General features: G+C 42.2%; 1 protein-coding gene across 2 annotated transcripts; it reads left to right on the plus strand.

Moving 5' to 3' along the window:
* The first annotated feature begins 597 nt into the window (after positions 1 to 597).
* Positions 598 to 16,377, plus strand: NXNL2 (nucleoredoxin like 2). Of its 2 annotated transcripts, none has more exons than XM_078386195.1 (2): positions 598 to 1,745; positions 1,911 to 9,021. In XM_078386195.1, the coding sequence occupies exons 1-2, from the start codon at positions 1,444 to 1,446 to the stop codon at positions 2,077 to 2,079; spliced, it is 471 nt and encodes a 156-aa protein (XP_078242321.1). In that variant the 5' UTR covers positions 598 to 1,443; the 3' UTR covers positions 2,080 to 9,021. The 2 variants fall into 2 exon arrangements, with proteins under 2 accessions (XP_078242321.1, XP_020652245.3); XM_020796586.3 differs by lacking the exon at positions 1,911 to 9,021 and adding an exon at positions 15,753 to 16,377 and having other exon boundaries at positions 722 to 1,745.
* The last annotated feature ends 4,428 nt before the right edge of the window (positions 16,378 to 20,805 follow it).

Here is a 20,805-nt window from a genome sequence, read left to right on the forward strand (position 1 = left end):
GTCTGGGCTCTTCCTTTGGCTCCACCCAGCTTTAGTGGGTGCACCCTCCACCCCAACAAACACAATGGGGCATAGGTGTCTACTTCTTTGAATCTATTACAAGCCAAGGTTTGGGGGCTTCTCCTCCTAGGCTTAACCTCTAGGTTGAAGAATGGGGATCTGGAAAGCTCTTTTACTGCTTTCAGATGTTCCACTTCAGGGGTGAAACTTCTGAGCTAACTTGGTGCTTGCCAATGGAGAGGTTGGTCCATTTAATGATTACAGTTAATAAATGGTGGCACCTCCAATTCTAACTCTAGAGGGGCCAAAGGTTCCCCACTAGCGGGGAAGAAGAACTATTTGCTCTATTTATTTTATTTATTATTTATTTTATTTATATGCCACCCACACTACCCGAAGGTCTCTGGGCAGCTTACAGCATTTAAAATACAATAAAAAGGCAAAATAAAAAGGCAAAATAATTAAAATGCAATTAACATATATATTCTAAAAATTGCCATCAGACCCACAGCTGATATTATTTCAGTTAAAAGCCTTCTGGGCTGGAAAGGTGAGAAACCTTCAAAGAGAGGGTTCCAAGCAACCGGCAGAGTCCAGCCTTGACGCCAGTCTCGCCGCGGGAAAATCTGCCTTGTCCTTTTTCTCCTCGGAGGTGCGCCAATGCACTGCTGCCTGCTTCGTCTTCGCCGGCGACCCTCTGGCTGCCTCCCCCGCCCGAGCGACATGGCCGCGGGAGAGGCTGCTCCGAAGGCTCCTCTTAAGTCGGGCTTCCGAGGGTTATTTTTAGAAGGGCTTTCTCGCGCGGCCAGCCCTCGCAACCAAGGCAGCGGCGGCAGCGGCGGCGTCACCCGAAGGCACCTGCTTTTCCGGGCGCTTAAGGGACTTGGGCAACCTTGGGAGGCTCTTTCAACTCCCGCCCTCAGCTCCCGCCTGCTTGGCCCGACCGCCATTGTCACGTCGAAGGCTTCCCTGAGGGAACCTTTGGGAAGGAAGGAGGGGAGGGGGCGTCTGCGGTCGACGGCCTTGGCTCAAGAGAAGCTTCCTTATTGTCTTCGAGAACAACCCACTCTTCCAGGACCCTAAACAGGAAAGGACAGCGAGGGCGAAAGAGGTCGGTTTCCCTCTTTCTCCCTTCCTTGGCGTCTTGGCGCCTCTCCAGAGACGTGCTCAGGAGTCTGGGTAGAAATCCCAGCGCCGCCTAGCTCGCACGTGGCTTGCTCCCGCCCGCTCGCCCGCCTGCCAGCCCAGTTAGTTGCCCTCCGTCGGTCGTCGGTTCCCGGGGGGGAGATAAGGAGGTCTTTCCTTCACCGACCTCCCCCCCACCCGACTCCCTGCCACGGGCTTGGCTCGTCGCTTCCCCCCTTCAGACGTGCGCCGTCTCTCCTTGTGTGCGTGCGTGCGCGCCCTCCCTCTTCTTCGGCGGCGCCCGCGGGCTCTCCCAGGATGGTGGACGTGTTCAGCGGGCGGTTCCTCATCCACAAGAGCGGCCGGGCGGTGGAGGCGGACCAAGCGCTGGAGAACAAGGTGGTGGGCTTGTACTTCTCGGCCGCGTGGTGCTCCCTCTGCCGCGACTTCACGCCCGTCCTGGGCGACTTCTACAGCGAGTTGGTGGAGGAGGCCGACCCGCCGGCCCCCTTCGAGATCGTCTTCATCTCCTCCGACCGCAGCGCCGAGGAGATGCTGGAGTACATGCGCGACATGCACGGAGGCTGGCTGGCCCTGCCCTTCCACGACCCTTTGAAGCAGTGAGTACCAGAAGGAAGGGCTGGCTGGGGAGGGAGGGAGGGAGCGGGCCGGCAGGGCGGGAGGGCAAGTGGCCCGCCGAGGTCCACATGCGTGTCAACGCCAAGCGCTCCCAGGTAGCTGGGAAAGTGGATGTTCCTTCGCTCCAGCAACTTTCCCCCCAACAGATCGGAGGCCTTCCCCTTCCCCGTTTGCCTAGTGATTGAGACTCCTAATTTAAAGCCCATTCCCACGTCTCTGAAAGAAGGAAAGAGAGAGAGAGTTGACCAAAAAAAGGTTAGTTACGGAATGCTTCGTATATATGGGGTTAATTCACACGGACGAGTATCACGTTAAACCGTTGCAGCCTCAGCGCGTGTAAACGGTTCTTTTTAAAAGTACAGTATTGGAAATCAAGAGATCCTGTCGAAGGGAAGGCCCGTAGGATAATGAAGGCGAAGACTTTGAAGCGGAACTTTGGGAGATTAATCATTTGTATTAAAATCCCAAGAATCCCACCCCTCGCAATGCTGGCTGGGGATCCGAGGATTTATTTTTACTTCTCAGGCTCTGTTATAAAGGTAGAAAGACTGGGGTCTCCCATCTGGAAACCACAGGTTGCCCTTCCCTGATTTAAAGAGCATTGACTTGTTAGTTCAGTACATCAAGCAGAAATTGAATCCTGGTCTTCCCTTTCCAAGGGGAAGTGGTACACTACAGCTCTTTCATTGAATGCTTGCCTCCACCAAGTATCTTTAGCTGTTTTGTTTTTGTTTATCTGAGTTTGTAATTACATGTCTCACTATTTTATTATAGGTTAAGGTACCCTTGCTTCAAAGGGAAATGGGTTCACACACAAATATTTTCTTTAAGAAAATTCTTATGCATTTGTTAGAAATTTATAGAATAGTGTGGTTATGGTACAGTGTGAAGGAACGGGGGTGTTCTTTGGGGGCACAGCATGTATCTCCTTTAATTTCCCCACCCCAAATTTTAAGGCTGTACTGAGATGCTACTGGAGTGGGGGGGGGCTTAGCCATCAGAAGAAAAATAAACAATCCCAAACAGTTTAGGTGCACTGGAGGAAGAACTAGTGATACTGTATTACCTAATCCCTAAACACCCATTACCCCCCTCCTGTGACCATGTCATTTTACCAGATAGTAGATTATTTTAACATTTGCACCACAGGTTAGACGTATGAATTACTGTGGGGAAAGCAGTCATTTGGCTTGTAGCTGTAGCAGAGAATTTGCAATGAGGATAATTAATCTTACCCTTGCATTAGGTCTTCTTAGAGATAATACCTTCAGAGCTCATTTTAGTCTCAAGTTTTCTGTGCAATCCAGGTGCTATTTTCGATTGTAGCAAGTTCAGAGCATACAGATAGTCCTGTAGTGTTCTTCATTGTGGATCCTGAAATAAATTAAGCATGGAAAGACCAGAGAACATATTCTCCTCAATGCTTAAAGTTCTGGACCGTTGCCAGACATAAATGGTCTCTGTCTAGACCCATAGGATGACACTCTGCATAAAATTTGCATTCACTAATTTACAGCTATATATGCAGATTTTAATGTAATTACTGGGGTTATTTAAATTGTACAGAAGTCATGCAAATAAAATTAGGAATAAATGCTTTGCTTGGCTCTAACGGGGAAGGTTAATTAAAGGAAGTGGGGGACGTAATACATACAGTTAGCTGTCACCAAGCTCAGAAGTCAAATCTGTTTACTTGAGGAGCTGTTGGGTTGATAATTGATGTTAATGTTAGAAACCGTAGGGCTGGCAGAATAAACTGCATGCACGTGGATTGTTATCCACAGAAGATCTCTCTGAAATAAATCTGTTAATCTTAAAAGTACCATAGTAATTCTGCTTTTATTTTTATTATGAAGAACCAATCGCATCTAATAGTTCACTTGATACAGTTGCCTACAAGACACTATTATTATTTTTTGCCTCCTCTGAAAGTGTTCTTTGAGGATCTTGAGTTGGTTTTTCTAGCATGACACTTTCTGGATGTCAACAAATACCTAAATTAAGTTGCCAGCTAGGAATGATGCAGTGTGTCATCCATCTGGAAAGTGCTTCATTGGAGAAGGCTTTGGTACATTTGACAATTGTGCATTAAAGTTATGCCATTCATCTCCGCTTCTTTTCTTCTTTCAGTTCCCCACTTATCATATACAGTGCACTTGCTCTTCACTTATTTTCAATCACCTTTAAGAGACAATGGCACCTTTAAAATAGCCAATATTAAATAACTTTTAAATTAACTAAAGTACATTTCTGTTACACCCGAACAACTAATGCTGTTGCCACTCATTGCCTTACTTTTGAAATGTAGTTCTTGTTACCAAAAATAAAAAAAAATTAAATTATTGCCTTAATTCATTGCACTGGTACGTTATTTTAATTCCATGTTTTACATTTTATGATGGAGGACTGGGGAGAGCACAGAAAGAAAAGAAGTCAGAGCAAAACCTTCATCAATTGTGTAATTCTGTTGGAAATCCTCCCTTCAAAGCTATGATGACTTTTTAAAAAAAAAAAAATTCCCATTGGCACCAATGAAAAGTGTTTTCTTCAGCTTCAGTTACCATCTGGATTTGTAGTGGTGATTATGTGTTGTTGCAGCGTGTACAGAGGGAGGGATAATCAGTTCATGTTTGGAACTTGAGGAGGTAGATGGATCCAAGACTGGAATCCAGGCTCATCAATTCACTGTCTAATAGGAGGAATTCACTGTTGTACGTAGGCTTGTTCCACCATTTACATTCAATATGGATATGTTTGAAAAAGATGACCTACTAATTGATTTTAGGTGGTCCTATTTCTTGTCAACATTCCATTGCTTGGTAATAAAAATATTTCTCTGGAGAAGTCTCACAAATGTACTTAAAGACAACAGAAAGGGAACTTCTTGAACGTGTACACGTTTTCTATAGTTCAGCTCCAGCCACTTTTTTGGGGGGGTAGTTTAGGGGCAATATGAAAGCTGGCTTACAGAATCATAGAACTGTAGCTTTGAGAGTTACCCCAAAGATAATTCAGAACATTGCAGAGCATCCACAGCTAAAAAGGCATCCTGGATAGATGGCCATCCAGCCTCAGTGTAGAAAAAAAAAAAACTCAGTGAAAGAAAATCCATTGCTTTCCAAGGTAATCTGTTCCACAGTCAAACAGCTCTTAAAGGTTCAGTCAGATGTTTTTGTTCAAAATCTACTTTTTTGGCATGCACTGGTTTATGCCCTGGGCCTTGAGGCAGCTTCGAACAAGCTCATGTTCCAAATGACATCCTACCAGATATTTAAAGACAGCTTGTCTTATCAACTCTTTATTTTTTCCTCTCAAGGCCAAACATAGGCAACTCCCTCAACATCTCACCTAGACAGTTTGTATCTCCATTTTGTCCCCGGGGTCTCAAATGTATCTTCCAGCACTCTTGAGGATCTCTGCATTCCCCCAAAATCTTTCAAAACAATATATTTTTGGTGGAAAAAAGCTGGGCTCAGAATGTCTTGTTATGCCTCCCTGCAGGCCATGTAGTCAATTTTGCCATGTGTCCATGTCCCCCAAGCACCCTTGGAGCCCCTTACACCAATTTTTAAATTTAAATAAATGGTTTTGCCACTAAAAGGAGCAAGGGGGATTTTTCAACAACTCCCCATTGTGTTACAGGGTTTTTGAGGTATAAAATATTCAGAAATTGTTTACCACCATGACCTTCCTCACAAGAGTTAAATTTAGTATTACTGCCATTGTCTATGAAGCATCTTCTGCTGGTGCCACCTTCCGCTATTGTTGCTGCTCAGTAGCTGCCATTTAAGAATTTATCCACCCCATCATTGTCGTAACTATCTGTTTTCTGTTCATGCAGCCATAATTTCTTTAACAGGATAAATGCCTCTTAGTCTTGCGTGTCAGACTAAGAGGCATTCCACCTTGGATAACCCTGCTAGGAATTTAGATGCATAATGCAATCTAACCTGACAATAGAGGATCAACTCAGTAAAAGAAGTCATGCTGTTTAGTTTGCAAGATACCAGTGCAGCCAATGTGCTTACTGTTAGGAGTTTGTAGAGGTCATTAATTGAAAGGTGGAAGGCAGCAAAAAAGGCTAATGTGGCTTCACAGAAAGCTCAGAGGGGACCTGAAGACTAAAAAAGGACATACATAGGAAGTGGAAAGAAGGCCACAAATTAAAAAATACAAGTACCGAATAATTGCAAGGGTGGTGTTAGGAAGCCAAAAGCTGAGAATGAGCTGAAGTTAGCAAGAAACTTTAAAAGCAAAACAAACAAAGCCCAGGTATATGCATAAGAAAAGACAGGGAAAAGAAATAGTGGCTCACCTACTCAATGGGGATGGAAAATGATAACAGACTATAAAGAAAAGACAAGAGTTTTCAATTCCTACTACAGTTAAGCCTTTTCCCAAAAGACAGTCTATGACCCTACAGGCAAATGTGAAGTACAAAGAGGGGACAGGATTGCAGCTTCAGATTGATAAATAGTCAAGGATTAGCTTATTTGAATGAGTTCAAATCCTCAACACTGGATGAATTGCATCCAAAGATATTTTAAGAACTGACTGAAGAAATCTCAGAACCACTGACTATTATTTTCTTGTAATCATGGAGTTGGGTGAAGTGCTGGATTATCAGAGGAGGGCTAATGTTGTTCTTATCTTCAAAAACGGGAGGAACCAGGGAACTATAGACTGGTCAGCCCAGGGAAAATTCTGGAGCAGATTATAAAGCAGTCAGTCTGCAAGCACCTTGAAAACAATGTAGTAATAGCTAGAAGCCAACATAGATTTATCAGGAACAAATCCTGCCAGACTAACTTTAGCTGATTTTTTTGGATCGAGTAACCTCCCTGGTAGACAGTGAGAATGCTGTAGACTAGAGATGTAAACTTCCAAAAATTTCCATTTTCCCCAGGAAAAAAGGGGAAACTTCAGTAAAGCCTTTGACAAAGATCCCTCATATTATTCTGATTAGCAAGCTAATTAGATGTGGGCTGGATAAGAACAAGTATCAGGTGGTTACAGAATCACACTCAAAAAGTTGTTAGCAATGGGTCTTTCTGAAATTGGGAAAAGGTAACAAGTGGGGTACCACAAGGTTCAGTCTTGGGTCTCGTGCTCTTCAATATATTTGTTAGTGACTTGGATGAGACGGGAAGAGAATACTTTTGAAATTTGCAGGTGACACATAATTGGATGCAATAGCTCATATTTTGGAAGACAGGAACAAAATTCAAAATGATCTGCATAGGCTTGAGCACTGGGTTGAAAACTGGGCAAAGTTCTACACCTAGTGGGGGGAAATGAAATGCACAATTACAAGATGTGGATACTTGGCTCAGTAATACTAGCCGCCTTGGGTTCTTGTAAGGACGAAGGTGGGATAAAAATATTTTAGATAAATAAATGAGTGAAAGAGGTTGGGATTCTTGTAGATCACAAGCTGATAATGAGCTAACTGTGCAATGTGGCTGCAAAGAAGGTCAATGCTATTTTAGACTGTATCAACAGTAGTCTCTGAATCCCATGAAGTACTAGTTTCCCTCTATTCAGCACTTGCTAGGTCCCATTTTGAGTACTGTGCCCAGTTCTGGACACCACACTTAAAAAAGGATGCTGACAAATTGGAATGAGTTCAGAGGTGGGCAACAAGAATGATCAGGGGACTGGAAACTAAGCCCTTTGAGGAAAGACTAATAGAATTGGACATGTTTAGCCTTGAGAAAAGAAAATTGAGGGGAGTTATGATATCACTTTTCAATACTTGAAAGGTAGTCATAATGAGGAGGGGCAGGATCTGTTCTTGATCACCCTGAAGTGCAGGACATATAATGAGCTCGAGTTGTAGGAAGTCAGATTTCGGTTGAATATCACGAAATTTTCTTAACTGTTAGATCAGCACTACAGTGGAACCAATTTCCTTCCAAAGAACTACAACACCCAGAAAGCACTGCAACAGCTTCCATTTTTGCACATTAACAGCAGCAAGTAGGCCCAGCTGAGCAAAACATAGATGTCTAAATGTGTCTGTAGGCGTGGGTATTGGATGAAGACCTTTTTTAAAATTTATTTATCCAGGCTGATTGTTTTTGTTTACTTGCTTTTCTACATATACAATATGTTGAGGTGCCTCTGAGCCTGCTTTTGTGTATGACACCATTTTCACTATATGCTCGGTATGCAACTAGTTAATGAATTTGCTATAGAAATAACCCATTTTAAAAAATAGAACCAAAATTGTAGATGAGGTTCAAAAGTCCATAAAATGAGCAGGCAACAGCAGAGTTGAATGCTAAGGCCTAAATCCAATTGTTAATCTCAATAAGGGTCTGAGACGGGGTGAGAGCAGTGCCCCTCTCACTGGCATGGAGATACAAACCACGCCCATCCCATCCCCTAAGAGAACGGAGCAGCCGGAGACAGACGTAGGAGATATAGAGGGAGGAATACGGAAGTTGGCAGTCAAAAGAATTGAGAGGAAAATGGCAGGAGTGGAGCGGAAGAGGAGGGTGGAGATAGAGGCGGGGGTAGCAGATATAAAGAGGGAGGAAGAACAGTTGCCGCCAGGGTGGGAGTGGGTCTGGATGGAGGATCCCTGGATCAAATTATGGGAGAGACTAAGACTCCCGAGAGAGGAGGCCGATTGCAGGAAAAGGAGACAGATTCCCCCCAGATTGGGGGGAGGCCGAGGCTAAGGAGTGGAGAAGACTAAGAGGGGAGAAGGTAGAGAGAGAGAGAAGAGAGAGACTCGAATGGAGGCTGAGAGGAATTAGGATGAGGGGATACGGGGGACCCTAGAAGACACACACATCCACCTGAGACCCTGTGTGGATGGACAGCGGGGACGATGACACTGTGCCCCTGCTGGAGGATGAGACAGGACAAACACTAAATCTACACCTATCACTGGACTGGCCGGGACCATGGAACTCGGGTGAAGGAAACCCATTCCTGAATGAAGACTGGAAACCCCTTGTTGACCCATTGTCAGAAGGAGATAAATGTTGGATTAATTTCATTGACACTGGTTACCTGTTGAATACCCCAATAAATGTTACACCTGTTTCAAAACCACATAAATCTCCTGATTTATTTGAGTGAAAAAAGGAGCCGGAAGTTGAACCCTCACAAAGAGTAGGCCTACCAACTTGGTGGGGACTTGGTAGATCAACACTTATGAAAGTTTGATTGATTAAATAGGACTGCTCTAATTGGGACTACCAGTTGGATCCGTAATTCTTTATTAAAAGCCTGGATAAAAAAAAATTTAAAAGGTATTCATCCAGTACCTAAAGATTATTAAATATGACACTGTACAGGCCTTCCTGGGAAATAACTGTTGTAGATTTTTCCACCCATTTTAGCCCATGGCCCAAGCGGAAAATCAGAAAGACAGATACAAATACAAGGTAGTTTTATTCAGATTTATTCAAAGAAACTGGCAGACAGACAGAGCTAGCAAATTAACAAAAAATTACAGAGTGTTAGAGTGACCAAACAATTTTTAAAATGTGATTTTCAAATTTTCTCCAATTCCCTATAGTTCTAAGTTACACCAGCACAATCATCATGTCCGAAATAAGTTTCTCCAGTCAAGAGAACAGGTGGACTCCAAAGCTGAAAATGTGAAATTACACATGTACTGTAGTTTACAACCTGTGTGAATCGGATAAGGAAGGGTGCAGAGGTCTGCAATCACATCCAAGTTTAGAAACATGTCAAAGAGGCACATAGATTAAGAAATGGTTCAGTAAGATAAGAGAGAGATGGGGAAGTTAATGAAGTTTTATCTAACCATCTTTATCTAAGCCAGCTACATGTTTCCTGTGTACCCATGTCAAAATTCATACTCCTGGTTTGTTCATCTGTGCCAGTCCACAGTGGGGGGAAAATCAACTTTATTCGAAGTTTTTCCTTTATCCTTTCCTGAGAATTTAAAACTTATGTAGTGTTATAACAATATTATAACGTAAGAAAATAATATTTGCAATTACAATAACTAGCTTGATTTAGTGATCAGAATGCTGGACAAGGCCTGGAGAGATCAGAGTTCAAAATCTCACTTAGCTGACAGTCAGTGCTGTCTTTCAATCTAACCTTCCTCCCAGTGCTATCATACATGTAAATTGCAACAGGTAGAGCATCATGTGCTGCCATGAGTTCCTTGGAGGAAAAGTGGTATAGAAATATAATCCTAAAGCAGGGGTCTCAAACACGCGGCCCATGGGCCAGTTGTGGTCTGCTGGATGATAGTTTGTGGGCCCTGCCAAGCCAAATTCAAATCACTTTCACACAGAGAGCCAAAGATCAGTTTTCCAAAAAAAGGAAAGAAAGAAAAAAAGTGGTGTGTGTGGGGAGGAGGAGGAGTGAGCGAGTGAGAGACAGATAGAGACACAGGCGCACCAGAGTCAAGGGGAAAAGAGCCCCGCCAAACTCAATGGACGCGCTGCTGCTGATGGTACTGCTGCTTTGGCTCCGGCAGTTCCCATTGTGGCCATTCCCGTGGCAGCAACCCCTGCCAGGCCCCTCGGCTGCCCAGGTCAGGTTACCGTGCCGGCGCTGCTGCCAGTGAGGAAAGAGACGAGCCCTGCCTGGAGGTGGCCGGGCGGTCATGGCAGAGCGGCCGAGAGGCCCGCCCTCCCCTTCGCGGGTGACAGGAAGGAAAGGGGCAACTCAGGAAGTTGGCGGGAGCCCCATGCACAGACGACAACGCCCCCCGGCAACGAGACTTGGGCGGGCACCGACCGCTGCCCCGCCACCGGCCAACCGCCATAGCCCGAACCCTGGTCCTCGCTCCTCCTTCCCGCCTTCCTCCTCCTGCCCCCTCGGCCCCACAACACACAGCCGCCGGCGAGAGGCTCCGGTTTCCCCTCCCCCATCTTGCAAGGAGCTGCAGCATTAGCAGTGGCAGCACCTCTCAGTTCCTCTGTGACAGGCCGTCATTGTCCGTCTCCTTGGCTCTCGCTCTCAGCCACTCGCTCCACATCTCCCTCGCCGCCAGTCAACTTCATTCACTTCAGTGCAACCTTGGCTTGGAAATGCCGGGGCAAGCTGCAGCCAGCCAGCAAGAGGCACTGGCACCCCGGCTTGAACTGGAGGGGGTGGGGGTCCGGGGAGCCGCCACCCGGTCCTCTGGCATGCTTGCTCAGAAGTAAGAGTTCCGCAAGGAAGGAGGGGGATGAGTCCTTCCAGGGGGGCTTCCATGACCCAGGTAAGGAAGCGGGTGCCCTGGAGAAGCCGCCGCCACAGCGCTGCTTGAAGGACATGGACGGACAGGGGCTGGCTTCGGCTGAGATCAAAAGGAGCCGATAATTCCCAATGTTCTCCCTCCCCGCCCCCCTGCTCAGCCGCACCTTCTTCTTCTTCTTCTTCTTCTTCTTCTTCTTCTTCTTCTTCTTCTTCTTCTTCTTCTTCTTCTTCTTCTTCTTCTTCTTCTTATTATTATTATTATTATTATTATTATTATTATTATTACTACTACTACTACTACTACTACTGCTACTACTGCTGCTACTACTACTACTACTACTACTACTACTACAGTGGTGCCTCGCAAGACGAATTTAATTCATTCCGCGGTTAATGTTGTCTTGCAAAAAATTCGTCTTGCAAAACATGTTTTCCCATAGGAATGCACTGAAATCTAATTAATGTGTTCCTATGGGCAAAAAAAAAGTCAGAACAAAGTCAAATTTGGTTTACAAAGGGTTTATTAAGTGCTCTTTAAAGCCATACATATAGTGCAGATGATTTTTAAAAATTCAATCAAAAACTTTAACTTTTTTAACATCATAGAAAAACATTTAAAAATCAGCAAACATGAGGCAGGAACAAAAAACGGAAAACATTCGTCTTGCAAAGCACAGCCATAGGAACATTTGTCTTGCGAGTCATCAACCCCATTGCCAAAACCATTTGTCTTGTGAATTTTTTGTCCTGCAAGGCATTTGTCTTGTGAGGCACCACTGTATTATTATTATTATTATTATTATTATTATTATTATTATTATTATTATTATTATTATTATTATTATTATTATTATTATTATTATTATTATTATTATTATTATTATTATTATTATTATTATTATTATTAAATTCTTTCATGGCATTTGGGCGAGGGAGCTCCTTCGAGTCCCCTGATCTCTCACTTTCTCAGCCGGAGTTGACTTTCTCACAGCTGCAGCCCAAGCGGCTTTTCTCCACAAGTCCGTCCCGGTGGAGTTAAGCAAAGCAAGCTCAGGCTTTCTCCTTCTTCTATCTCTGCGGCCGGGGCGGGGGGTGGGCTTTTGTTGTTGTTGTTGTTGTTGTTGCTGTTGTTGTTGAGATTTTTCAATCTGTCCCTCTGACAAAAATTCATTAGGTAGGGATGTGGTGGTGAGGAGAGGGAGAGAAGGAAACAGAGATTGGGAAAGTTGTATTTTTAGACTGCAACTCCCAAAATTGTCTGGATAGTATGGTGATTAGGAGTTGCGGTTTTTTGAGCTCTGACCTTGATGGTCCCTTTTCTAGAGAAGTTAGGCTTGACTGCACCAGAACTTGGAAAAGTTACTTTTTTGAATCACAGAATCCCTCAGTCACTAGCCATATTCCCTGGGGCATTCTGAATGTCAGGGTCTCAAACAGTAACTTTTACAAGTTCTAGAGGGAAAAAGTTGCCCTAACATACAGTACCAACTTTTGCTTAGCATAGCGTCACAGTTATGGGAGACCTATTTGAATAAATAGAATTTATGGAGTTGACTTACAGTCATTTAGCCTACTCTAGTGCAATTTATTGTGCTAAGCAACAGGATTTTGGTCACTGAGTAGTCTCAGACATGTTGCCCCTGAAGAATGCAGCAACCCTCAACAGGAAAGGTGGGGGAGGGAGGATTCTCCACCCCTGATTTAAACCACATCTCATCTGGAGTTTGTCTCTGAACACTAATTCTTGATGTAGTTGGTTACTTGTTCTCCCCTTAGGTTGATCACTTTGGAGGAGAATAGCATCTTCCATCTCATCCCATTACATGAAAGCATTTTCTGTTCCCCCCCCCCAAGCGCACAGAAAGAAGAAAAAGGGGGCTTTCCCCCCTCTCTTAAAAAAGACATTCCCACTCTCTTTCTATGCTGTACCAGGGAAAGGAGCAGAATGGTAATTTCATGATCATAGTTGGTAAAGATTCTGACTCCCATAATCCCTGATCATTCACCACAGTGGCAGGGATTTGTGGAGATTGTAGTTGAGATACATGGAGATCATCTAGGTGCCTAATAGCATCAACTCTCACATGACCTCTCATTAAACATGCAACGTAGGAAGCTGGCTTTTGCTGAGTTGGACTGGGAGCCCATGAACAATGTCCATCTCAGTTAGCAGAATCTCCCCAGGTCTTTCGGTCTTTTGAGACTTTCGCAGATGCTATGGGCTGAACTTGAGACTTGTTTTCTCCCCAATATTTGACTGTTCCCTGTGAAGTAGCATGTGCTTTTAGATATGTCAACCAATATTTTAAGGACGCTTCATAAATATTAGTTTTTCTGCCTAGATGTTTACCTATATTAAGATGCAGCAAGCAGCCAGAAGTGTTTAAACTGATTAGGGAGCTAGTCTCACACGTTTTTTCTCAAGTTTAAATGTAATTGTGTCCTTGATCACATACAGTACATTGACTTGTCTGGATTTAATGTGCTGTCTTTACTTATTTTCTTTTATCCTCCTTTCACTTTGCAAAGACACCACCCTCCCTATTTTGTATATTCTCCTGTGCTCTGCCACAGGAACTAGTGATATTGGTTAGATGCATGTACAGTGTTGTTATTTGAAAAAAAAATGTTATGTGGTTCACTGTAATATTATGGAAGAAATGGTGTATCAGATGGGTGCATTTTTAAATTGGGAAGAAGGTAAGCCCCTACAAATGATATGAGATCACTGTTAATCTGCCATAAGCTTACTCAGGCTAGTAGAACATTTCCTCTAGCACAGAACTTAGTAATTTAGGTGAAAGATCCTATCTGTATATTACACACCAAGTTTTAAGGCATATCATGTGCTTAGAGCCAGTGTGGTTTAGTTTTCAGAGTCATGATTTGAAACTTGGGAAGCCCAGTTCAAGAGTCCATTCAGAAGTGAAATTCTTTATGCAGGCTAGAGCCGGTTACTCTCTTTTTATCTGACCTTATTGCACAGTTATTGTGAAGATAAAATGGAAAGGAGGAGAGGCTTGTATGCAACCTTGAGTGCATTAGAGCAGGGATCCCCAACCCCCAGTCCATAACCTGGCAGCAGTCCGCGGCCTAGGCAGGACCGGGCCACGGACACTGATCACCTGCCCCCCCAGCAAGTGCAACACGCCCCCCCCCCCGTGTGAGCATGTCAGCCCCCCCCAACCAGTCCACAGTTGGGAAAAGCTTGGGGACCACTGCATTAGAGGGAAGGTGGGATTCAAATGAAATAAATACATGTAATACACTCTATATTCCAAGGAAATAAGCATTTGTAAAATAGCCTTAGGAAACAGGCTAAAGTATATACTGTACCACTTTTACAAGACTGAGTACTAGCTTATATAGGCAAAAGGTTGCATTTTGAAATCTCAAGATTATAAGTAGAGCAACAGGCCTTATCTTGAAAATTGCTGGTGAAATCTAAACCCTCCAAATAGGACATCTAGAATAGGGTTTGTCTGGGGACACACATTCTGGCTGTAGTGCCGTGTCCGTGTAATTTGGGGGTATGTCTCACTAAATGCAGTAGGAATTACTTCTGATTAAGTATGCAGAAGGAGGTGCTGCTAATGGAGCTTCAAGTTCTGGTCTTAAAAGCACTGAATATTTTGCAGAACATTGTTGGCTACAGACAAAGCATGTAGCTTTTTGAAGAAATCAGAATTTCCATGTAATACCAAGTTTTTTTAAAAAAAAGATTCATATTTTTATAACTTAAATGGATGCTTGTGTGTTTTTTTAGAAATATCAGCATTAATTTTTTGAGGATTTGAAAAGCTTAAACCAAGTGTGTCTATTCATTTTACTTTTTTGCTTTATATACCACCCCATTAGTGTGATGCACTGTTCTGGGTGGTTTGATCAATAAATAAAATGTGGTAATAAACAACAAATAAACAATAAGAAATTAAAATATTTAACAATATAAAAACAAATGGCACCAAAGGCAAATTCTCTATCTGGTAGCAGAACAGGAGGCATAAAATCAAGTGGGGTCAATGTGGAAGGCCTCTCTGAAAAGCAGCATTTTAAGTTGCCTTCTAAACCAGAGATCGTAAACCCCTGGTCTGTGGCTTGAGCCCAACCGGGCCGTGAAAACAGACCTCCCGTCGCCCCCCACATGCACTGCCTTCCCCACAGCTGCTTTGCGCACGCACACGTGTGCCAGCACCAGTGTGAGCGTTCCCTCACCCTTTCAGGCATGCGCCCGCGCAGGCAAAGCAGCTGTGGGGAGGGGAATGCGTGCAGGGGGGAGGTCTGTCTTTGCGGCCCAGCATCGGGAGTGGCCCAGAGTCGGGAGGCTGAGCATGGCCGTGTGCTCCAGCTGCTGGCCTCCTGGTGGCGGTGATGGGGTGGTCAAGAGTTCCCCCAACCTTTCGTGCATGCGTCCGAGAGCACGAAGGGGCGCCTTGCCTCCTTCAAAGACTCAGCCGGTCCGCGGTAGGAAAAAGTTTGACGATCTCCGTTCTAAACGATAACAGGGAGGGGGGCAGGCATAACTCCACCAGGAGCTGGTTCCACAAAGTCGGTGCCACGATGAAGAAGGCCCAATATCTCATGGATAATTTCCATGCCTCCTTTAGGGTGGCTACCCAGAGGAGCGTAGCCTGGGAAGATTAGAGGGTCAGACCATGACCTTGGGGAGAGACGCTCCAACATGTAGTGTGATCCCAAACCCTGAAGAGCTTTATACTTAAGCATCAAGTAAGTTGTTCAGGTGTTTTCTGTTTGCTTATAGATTTGATACCAATCTGCTTAACTTCTCCCATCTTTTTTTTTTACAGTGAGTTGAAGAAGAGATACAACATTACAGCCATTCCTAAACTTGTGATTGTTAAACAAACTGGGGAAGTCATTACTGATAAAGGAAGAAAGCAAATACGGGAGAGAGGGCTCAATTGCTTCCGAAACTGGCTTGAAGGGGCCAATGTATTCCAGAATTTCTGTACCTGAGCCAAGGCAGGATTTGCAGGCAAACTAATTTGGCTATATCTTCTGTTATTTCCAGAGTTTTCATTATGACAAATGTGTCCTTAAATGGGAGAGTGGCATTATCTTCATTTTAGAATTGTTTTCCATTATTTCAGAGTGTGTGTGGCCAGCATAGCTAAATCTAATTTGTCCCAATGCATTGTATTATAGTTGTGTCTTTTTATATTAATAAATTACAACAAAAGCAGTTTTACTAGAACTAAAGAATTTAGTAAAGGGCAGCTTTTTCTAGTAAAGAAATTTTGGCACTTCACTGTGCCCTCTTACATCTATGCAAGGATTTTATTTTTACAAAGGTAAAAACATTACAGGGAAGACTATATATTTATTGAGAAAAATACCTTTTTGGAGTATTTGTCTATTCATACTACAAAAATCAGAAATAGTACTTGCTTTAATAAATCTATTTGTAACCTACCAGCCTTTCCTTGTATTCTTTCACAATATACAACATTGAAATGAAAAATGAATGGCATGTTAGCCAATATTTCTCTGGTTACACATTCGGAATTATTCTATCCACACAATACTAGGCCTACACTATGAGCCCTAAATACAGTTGTGCTATGCCTAATTAGAATAGATAGAGTGAATCTGCTGCTGGATACTAAAGCAGCCTATATGTAAATTAATGAGTTTATTTTAGTTATGATTAGCAGATGGATTTGGAGCCATGTTTCCTTCACTGTTTTGTACTGTGCAGTCAACCTGTACAGCATACCCACTTCTGTGAATACCACTTGCCCTGCCCTCTTTCATCCTAATCAAAACAAAGAGAAGACCAGAAGTAAGTGAAGAAATGACATAAACAGGAAAGAAGGAAAGAAAAATAGAAAGGGAAACAAGGGGGAAAATTACAGAAGTGAAAGAAAATGAGATGCCTGGAAAGGAATGGAGGAGTAGAGAAGATTCTAGCATACCATTGGTGTAAAGTCATGAAAGCTAACAGTAAACAGTAGACATCTGTATTTACAGGTTCTTTTTATCTTATTCCACTTCTCTCATCTATTTTTTGCAAAGAAACTTTAAACCCTGTATGTTCCGCCATCCATGTGTTCCTCTTTCCAATCCTTGCATGTATTTTGAGAGCCAGTTTAGTGTAGTAGATAGTGTTGGATTAGGACATAGGGTTGAAATCCCCACACAACCATGGAAACACACAGAAGGAGCCCTGGGAAAACCACTCCTTGAATATTTCACATACCTCAGAAACTATTAGGGTCACTGTAAATGGGAATTGACATTTACAAGAGAGAAAGTGTTGGTGTAAGTGCATGTTACAATAAATTGCACTCTACTCAATAGGAAAGACTATGTGGTGGAGCTGCAGTAAAATACTCTTGCCAATGATACCTTGTATTTCAGACATCCAGAGCAATAGAAAATATTTAGGGTCCCTTAAATTGAAAATACATTTTACCCAGTTATTTTTGGCTAGCTAGTCTTCATAAGTTCTCTTTAAGAAAACTGAGGCAAATAATCGGTAGGTTCTTTATTAATAATTTGTTTTTGCATTCTTTCCATCCTTAGCATAAGGAATTTGGCCCTCCAGAGCTGTGAATCTGTTAGAGTAACTGCTTCTTGTATCATTTTGTAGTCCATTACAGAAACTTAAATGCAAAATATACACTATAAAAATGATCAAACAATAGAAGGTGCCCACAGAGATGAACACAGCACACTATTTTGTTCTGTTTTTTAAAGTGCAGGATTCCACTACAGCTGTCAATAGTATTTCCACATGCTGTCTTTTGTCAGGGCAATGTTTATTAATGTAATGGAGCAAAGTATTAACTTTCCATTTTCATGATCTTGATTTCTTTGTTACCAAATGTCCAACAGGCAATTCACATTTACAACCTACAATCTGTGCATGTAGTAAATAAAAGGCCTGGACAAGAGGCTGTCTCCTCTCTCACACAGATACCAACCTCTGGAGGTTTAATTGAGGTGGATGTGGCCTCTGGTGAGCCACAGCCATCTGTGCACCAGGAACAAAAGGCTCATATTTCTCTGGGAAAGTTCACATCCAATATTGTTGATCAGAGGCATTGCAACCAAATATTCAGTGCAGCCAAATAAAATACACTTCTGTGTAGAAATATGTGCTTAGTTTTTTAGATCCTGAAAATATGAATTCAGTGCCTTTATGAAATACAAAAAATCTGAAGAACTGAATCAATAAAATCAATACTCCTGTATCATCTGCAAAGAGATTTATTTTATCCTCTCTGGTATCTATGCCTTTAATTGAACTATCATTTCTGATTACTTGTGCCAGCAGTTCTATTACCAATGTAAATAGATTTGGAGGTAAGGGGCAGCCCTGTCTCATTCCTCAGCCATGAGTCACTCATATCATTGTTTATTATTATTTTTGCAGAGTTCTGTGAATATAGTTGTTGGATTATTTGTCTAAATTGGGTGCCAAATCCTGCTTAATCAAGATTTTAATGCATCCCATTCAACTGAATCAAAGGCTTTAAAAATGTCTAGGGAAACCACTCCTGCTTTACATTTTGATTCTTTTGCCAGGTGCATTAGATTAAGCACCTTTCTCATTTCATCTGACATCTCTACCTTGTATGAATCCGTTTTGATCTTTCTCAATATATTTCCCTATGAAATTTTTTAATCTTGCTGCCAAAATTGCTGTGAATATCGTAGCATCTTGATTTATCAGTGAAATCGGCCTGTAAGATTCCATATTTATAGAGTTTTTACCTATAAATAGTTTAAAATTAAATTATTAATGATTCCTTCAAAGACTAGGGAATTCCTTCTCCATTTAATATACCATTGTATAAATCCTTTGTATAAAGATTTTTTTAAGGTCTTGTAATACTCTGCACCTAATCCATCTGTGCTAGGTGTCTTCTCTAACTTTAACTTATTTATAATAACCTGTCTCTTCCTCTGTAATTGTTCTCTCCATTATTTCTCTATCCTCATCTGTTAATACTTTCTTAACATTGTTTTTCATATATTCTTGAAAAGAATATATGAAAAAGAATGTTAAGAAAGTATTAACAGATGCTGACCCAACAGATTTTGCTACCTGAGGCAGAGGCCACACTAATGCCTAATCTCATTGCCTGTTTAGAAGTTGACCAGTCTGGGTTAGATATTATGGTGATAATGAGCCCAAGTCTTCTACTCTATTTCAAGATAGCCGGTCACATGATCCACCTAGCTCCACCCTCCAGCCCACTGCTGCCATTCTATGCTCAGTATCTCTCCTCCCCTCCAAGGTTTCTGCCTCACTCTGGCCCTGTTGAGAATGTGGGAATAGACTCACTGATACAGAATTTATCATGTGGTTAGTAGTCATGTGATCGTTTCACTATGTGACTAACAGGTTTACAGTGGTGCCTTGAGTTGTGAATTTAATTAGTTCCAGGATGATGGTTGTAACTCAAGTTGGTCGTAACTCAAAGCACCATTTCCCATAGGAATACACTGAAACGTGAGGAATCTGTTTTGGCCGGGGGTTTTTGTTGTTGTTGTTGTATCTCAAGGCTTTCGTTGTGTCTCATAGTATTAAATGAACTAATGCAGATCGGTTAATCCGTCCACTGGGGGAGACTTTTTTTTAACTTAAGATGACCTCTTAGGTTAAAAAAGTGCAGGAAAGGAGGGAGGGAGCCTTTTTTCCGGTCGTATCTCAAAGTGCCAATTCCAAGTCAAAGCAAAATTTTGCGACAGGAGCTGGTCATAACTCAAATTGGTCGCAAGTCAAGATGTTTGCAAGTCAAGGCACTCCTGTATTTACATTTCCCAGATGAATTAGAAAACAGGGTGGATAGATGGACCATAAAAAGTTATCAATGTCTTTATCGATGAGCAAAGTGTGTCCTCAATGTCTTTATCAATGAGCAAAGTGTGTACTGAAAATATATATATATAGTGCTTGCTATTAGCCACAGTTTTCAGTATCTGATATGGGGGTCCTACTATATACAGAGTGCTGAAATTTCAGGGCACCCCTGAAAATGTAAACTTTTTAAAAAAGGTTTTAACAGCCATTTACTGAAAGCCAGTGCAAAACAATCTGCCAACTCTCCAACCAATTGTGGAAGCAGGGTTACTGTACAATAACATTGCCTTGCAAAAGAATCTCTTTCATGCCTGACAAATGGACAGTTTTACAAATGATTTTTTTAAAAAAACTGAAACAAAGGAGAGAATTGGAAAAGTATTGAAATAATTGGTTTTAATTTGTATAATGTTACAATGTGTTAAATGTCCTGCAGGTGGCTTTGCAGTTCCAGTAATGTGCTCTGCCCCTATTTTACTCCTTCAAGTGATTTACACCCTGGGCTAGCTTAGCAAGCCTGAACGCCTGTTAGTCAAAACAATAATTCTTATCATCATGGTGGCAACTGCCAGATTCTGATTTACAGGAATTGTTTTTTTACAAAAGTTGTAGAAGCAATAGAAATTTATGTTATAAATTGTTTTACTGTGTATGGCTGGATGTGTTTAGAGTAATTGTGTTTTTTTATAATATGTTTAAAAGCTAAGAAATGAATTTTGCTTTATATACTCTTACATACTTGATATATCTTATATATTTTGGTTTATATACTCTGCCATTTGTTTGTGACTTTTTAAGTGATAAGCACTTGTATTTTTAGAATGTACCATATTTTCCATGAATAAGAGGCCCCCAATTTTTCTAACCACAATTTTTTTCTTTGCAAGAAAGTGGAGGGGAAAAGCGATTCCTGCTTTCCCCCTACATTTTCATTGCAAAAATCAGCTTTCCCTCTTCCATGTTTTTGCAAGGAAAATGGAGGGGGAAAGCGATTTCTGCTTTCCCCCTACATTTTCATTGCAAAAAGC

This window comes from Pogona vitticeps, chromosome 2 (assembly GCF_051106095.1).
Source record: "Pogona vitticeps strain Pit_001003342236 chromosome 2, PviZW2.1, whole genome shotgun sequence".
NCBI classification, from domain to species: Eukaryota; Metazoa; Chordata; class Lepidosauria; order Squamata; family Agamidae; genus Pogona; species Pogona vitticeps.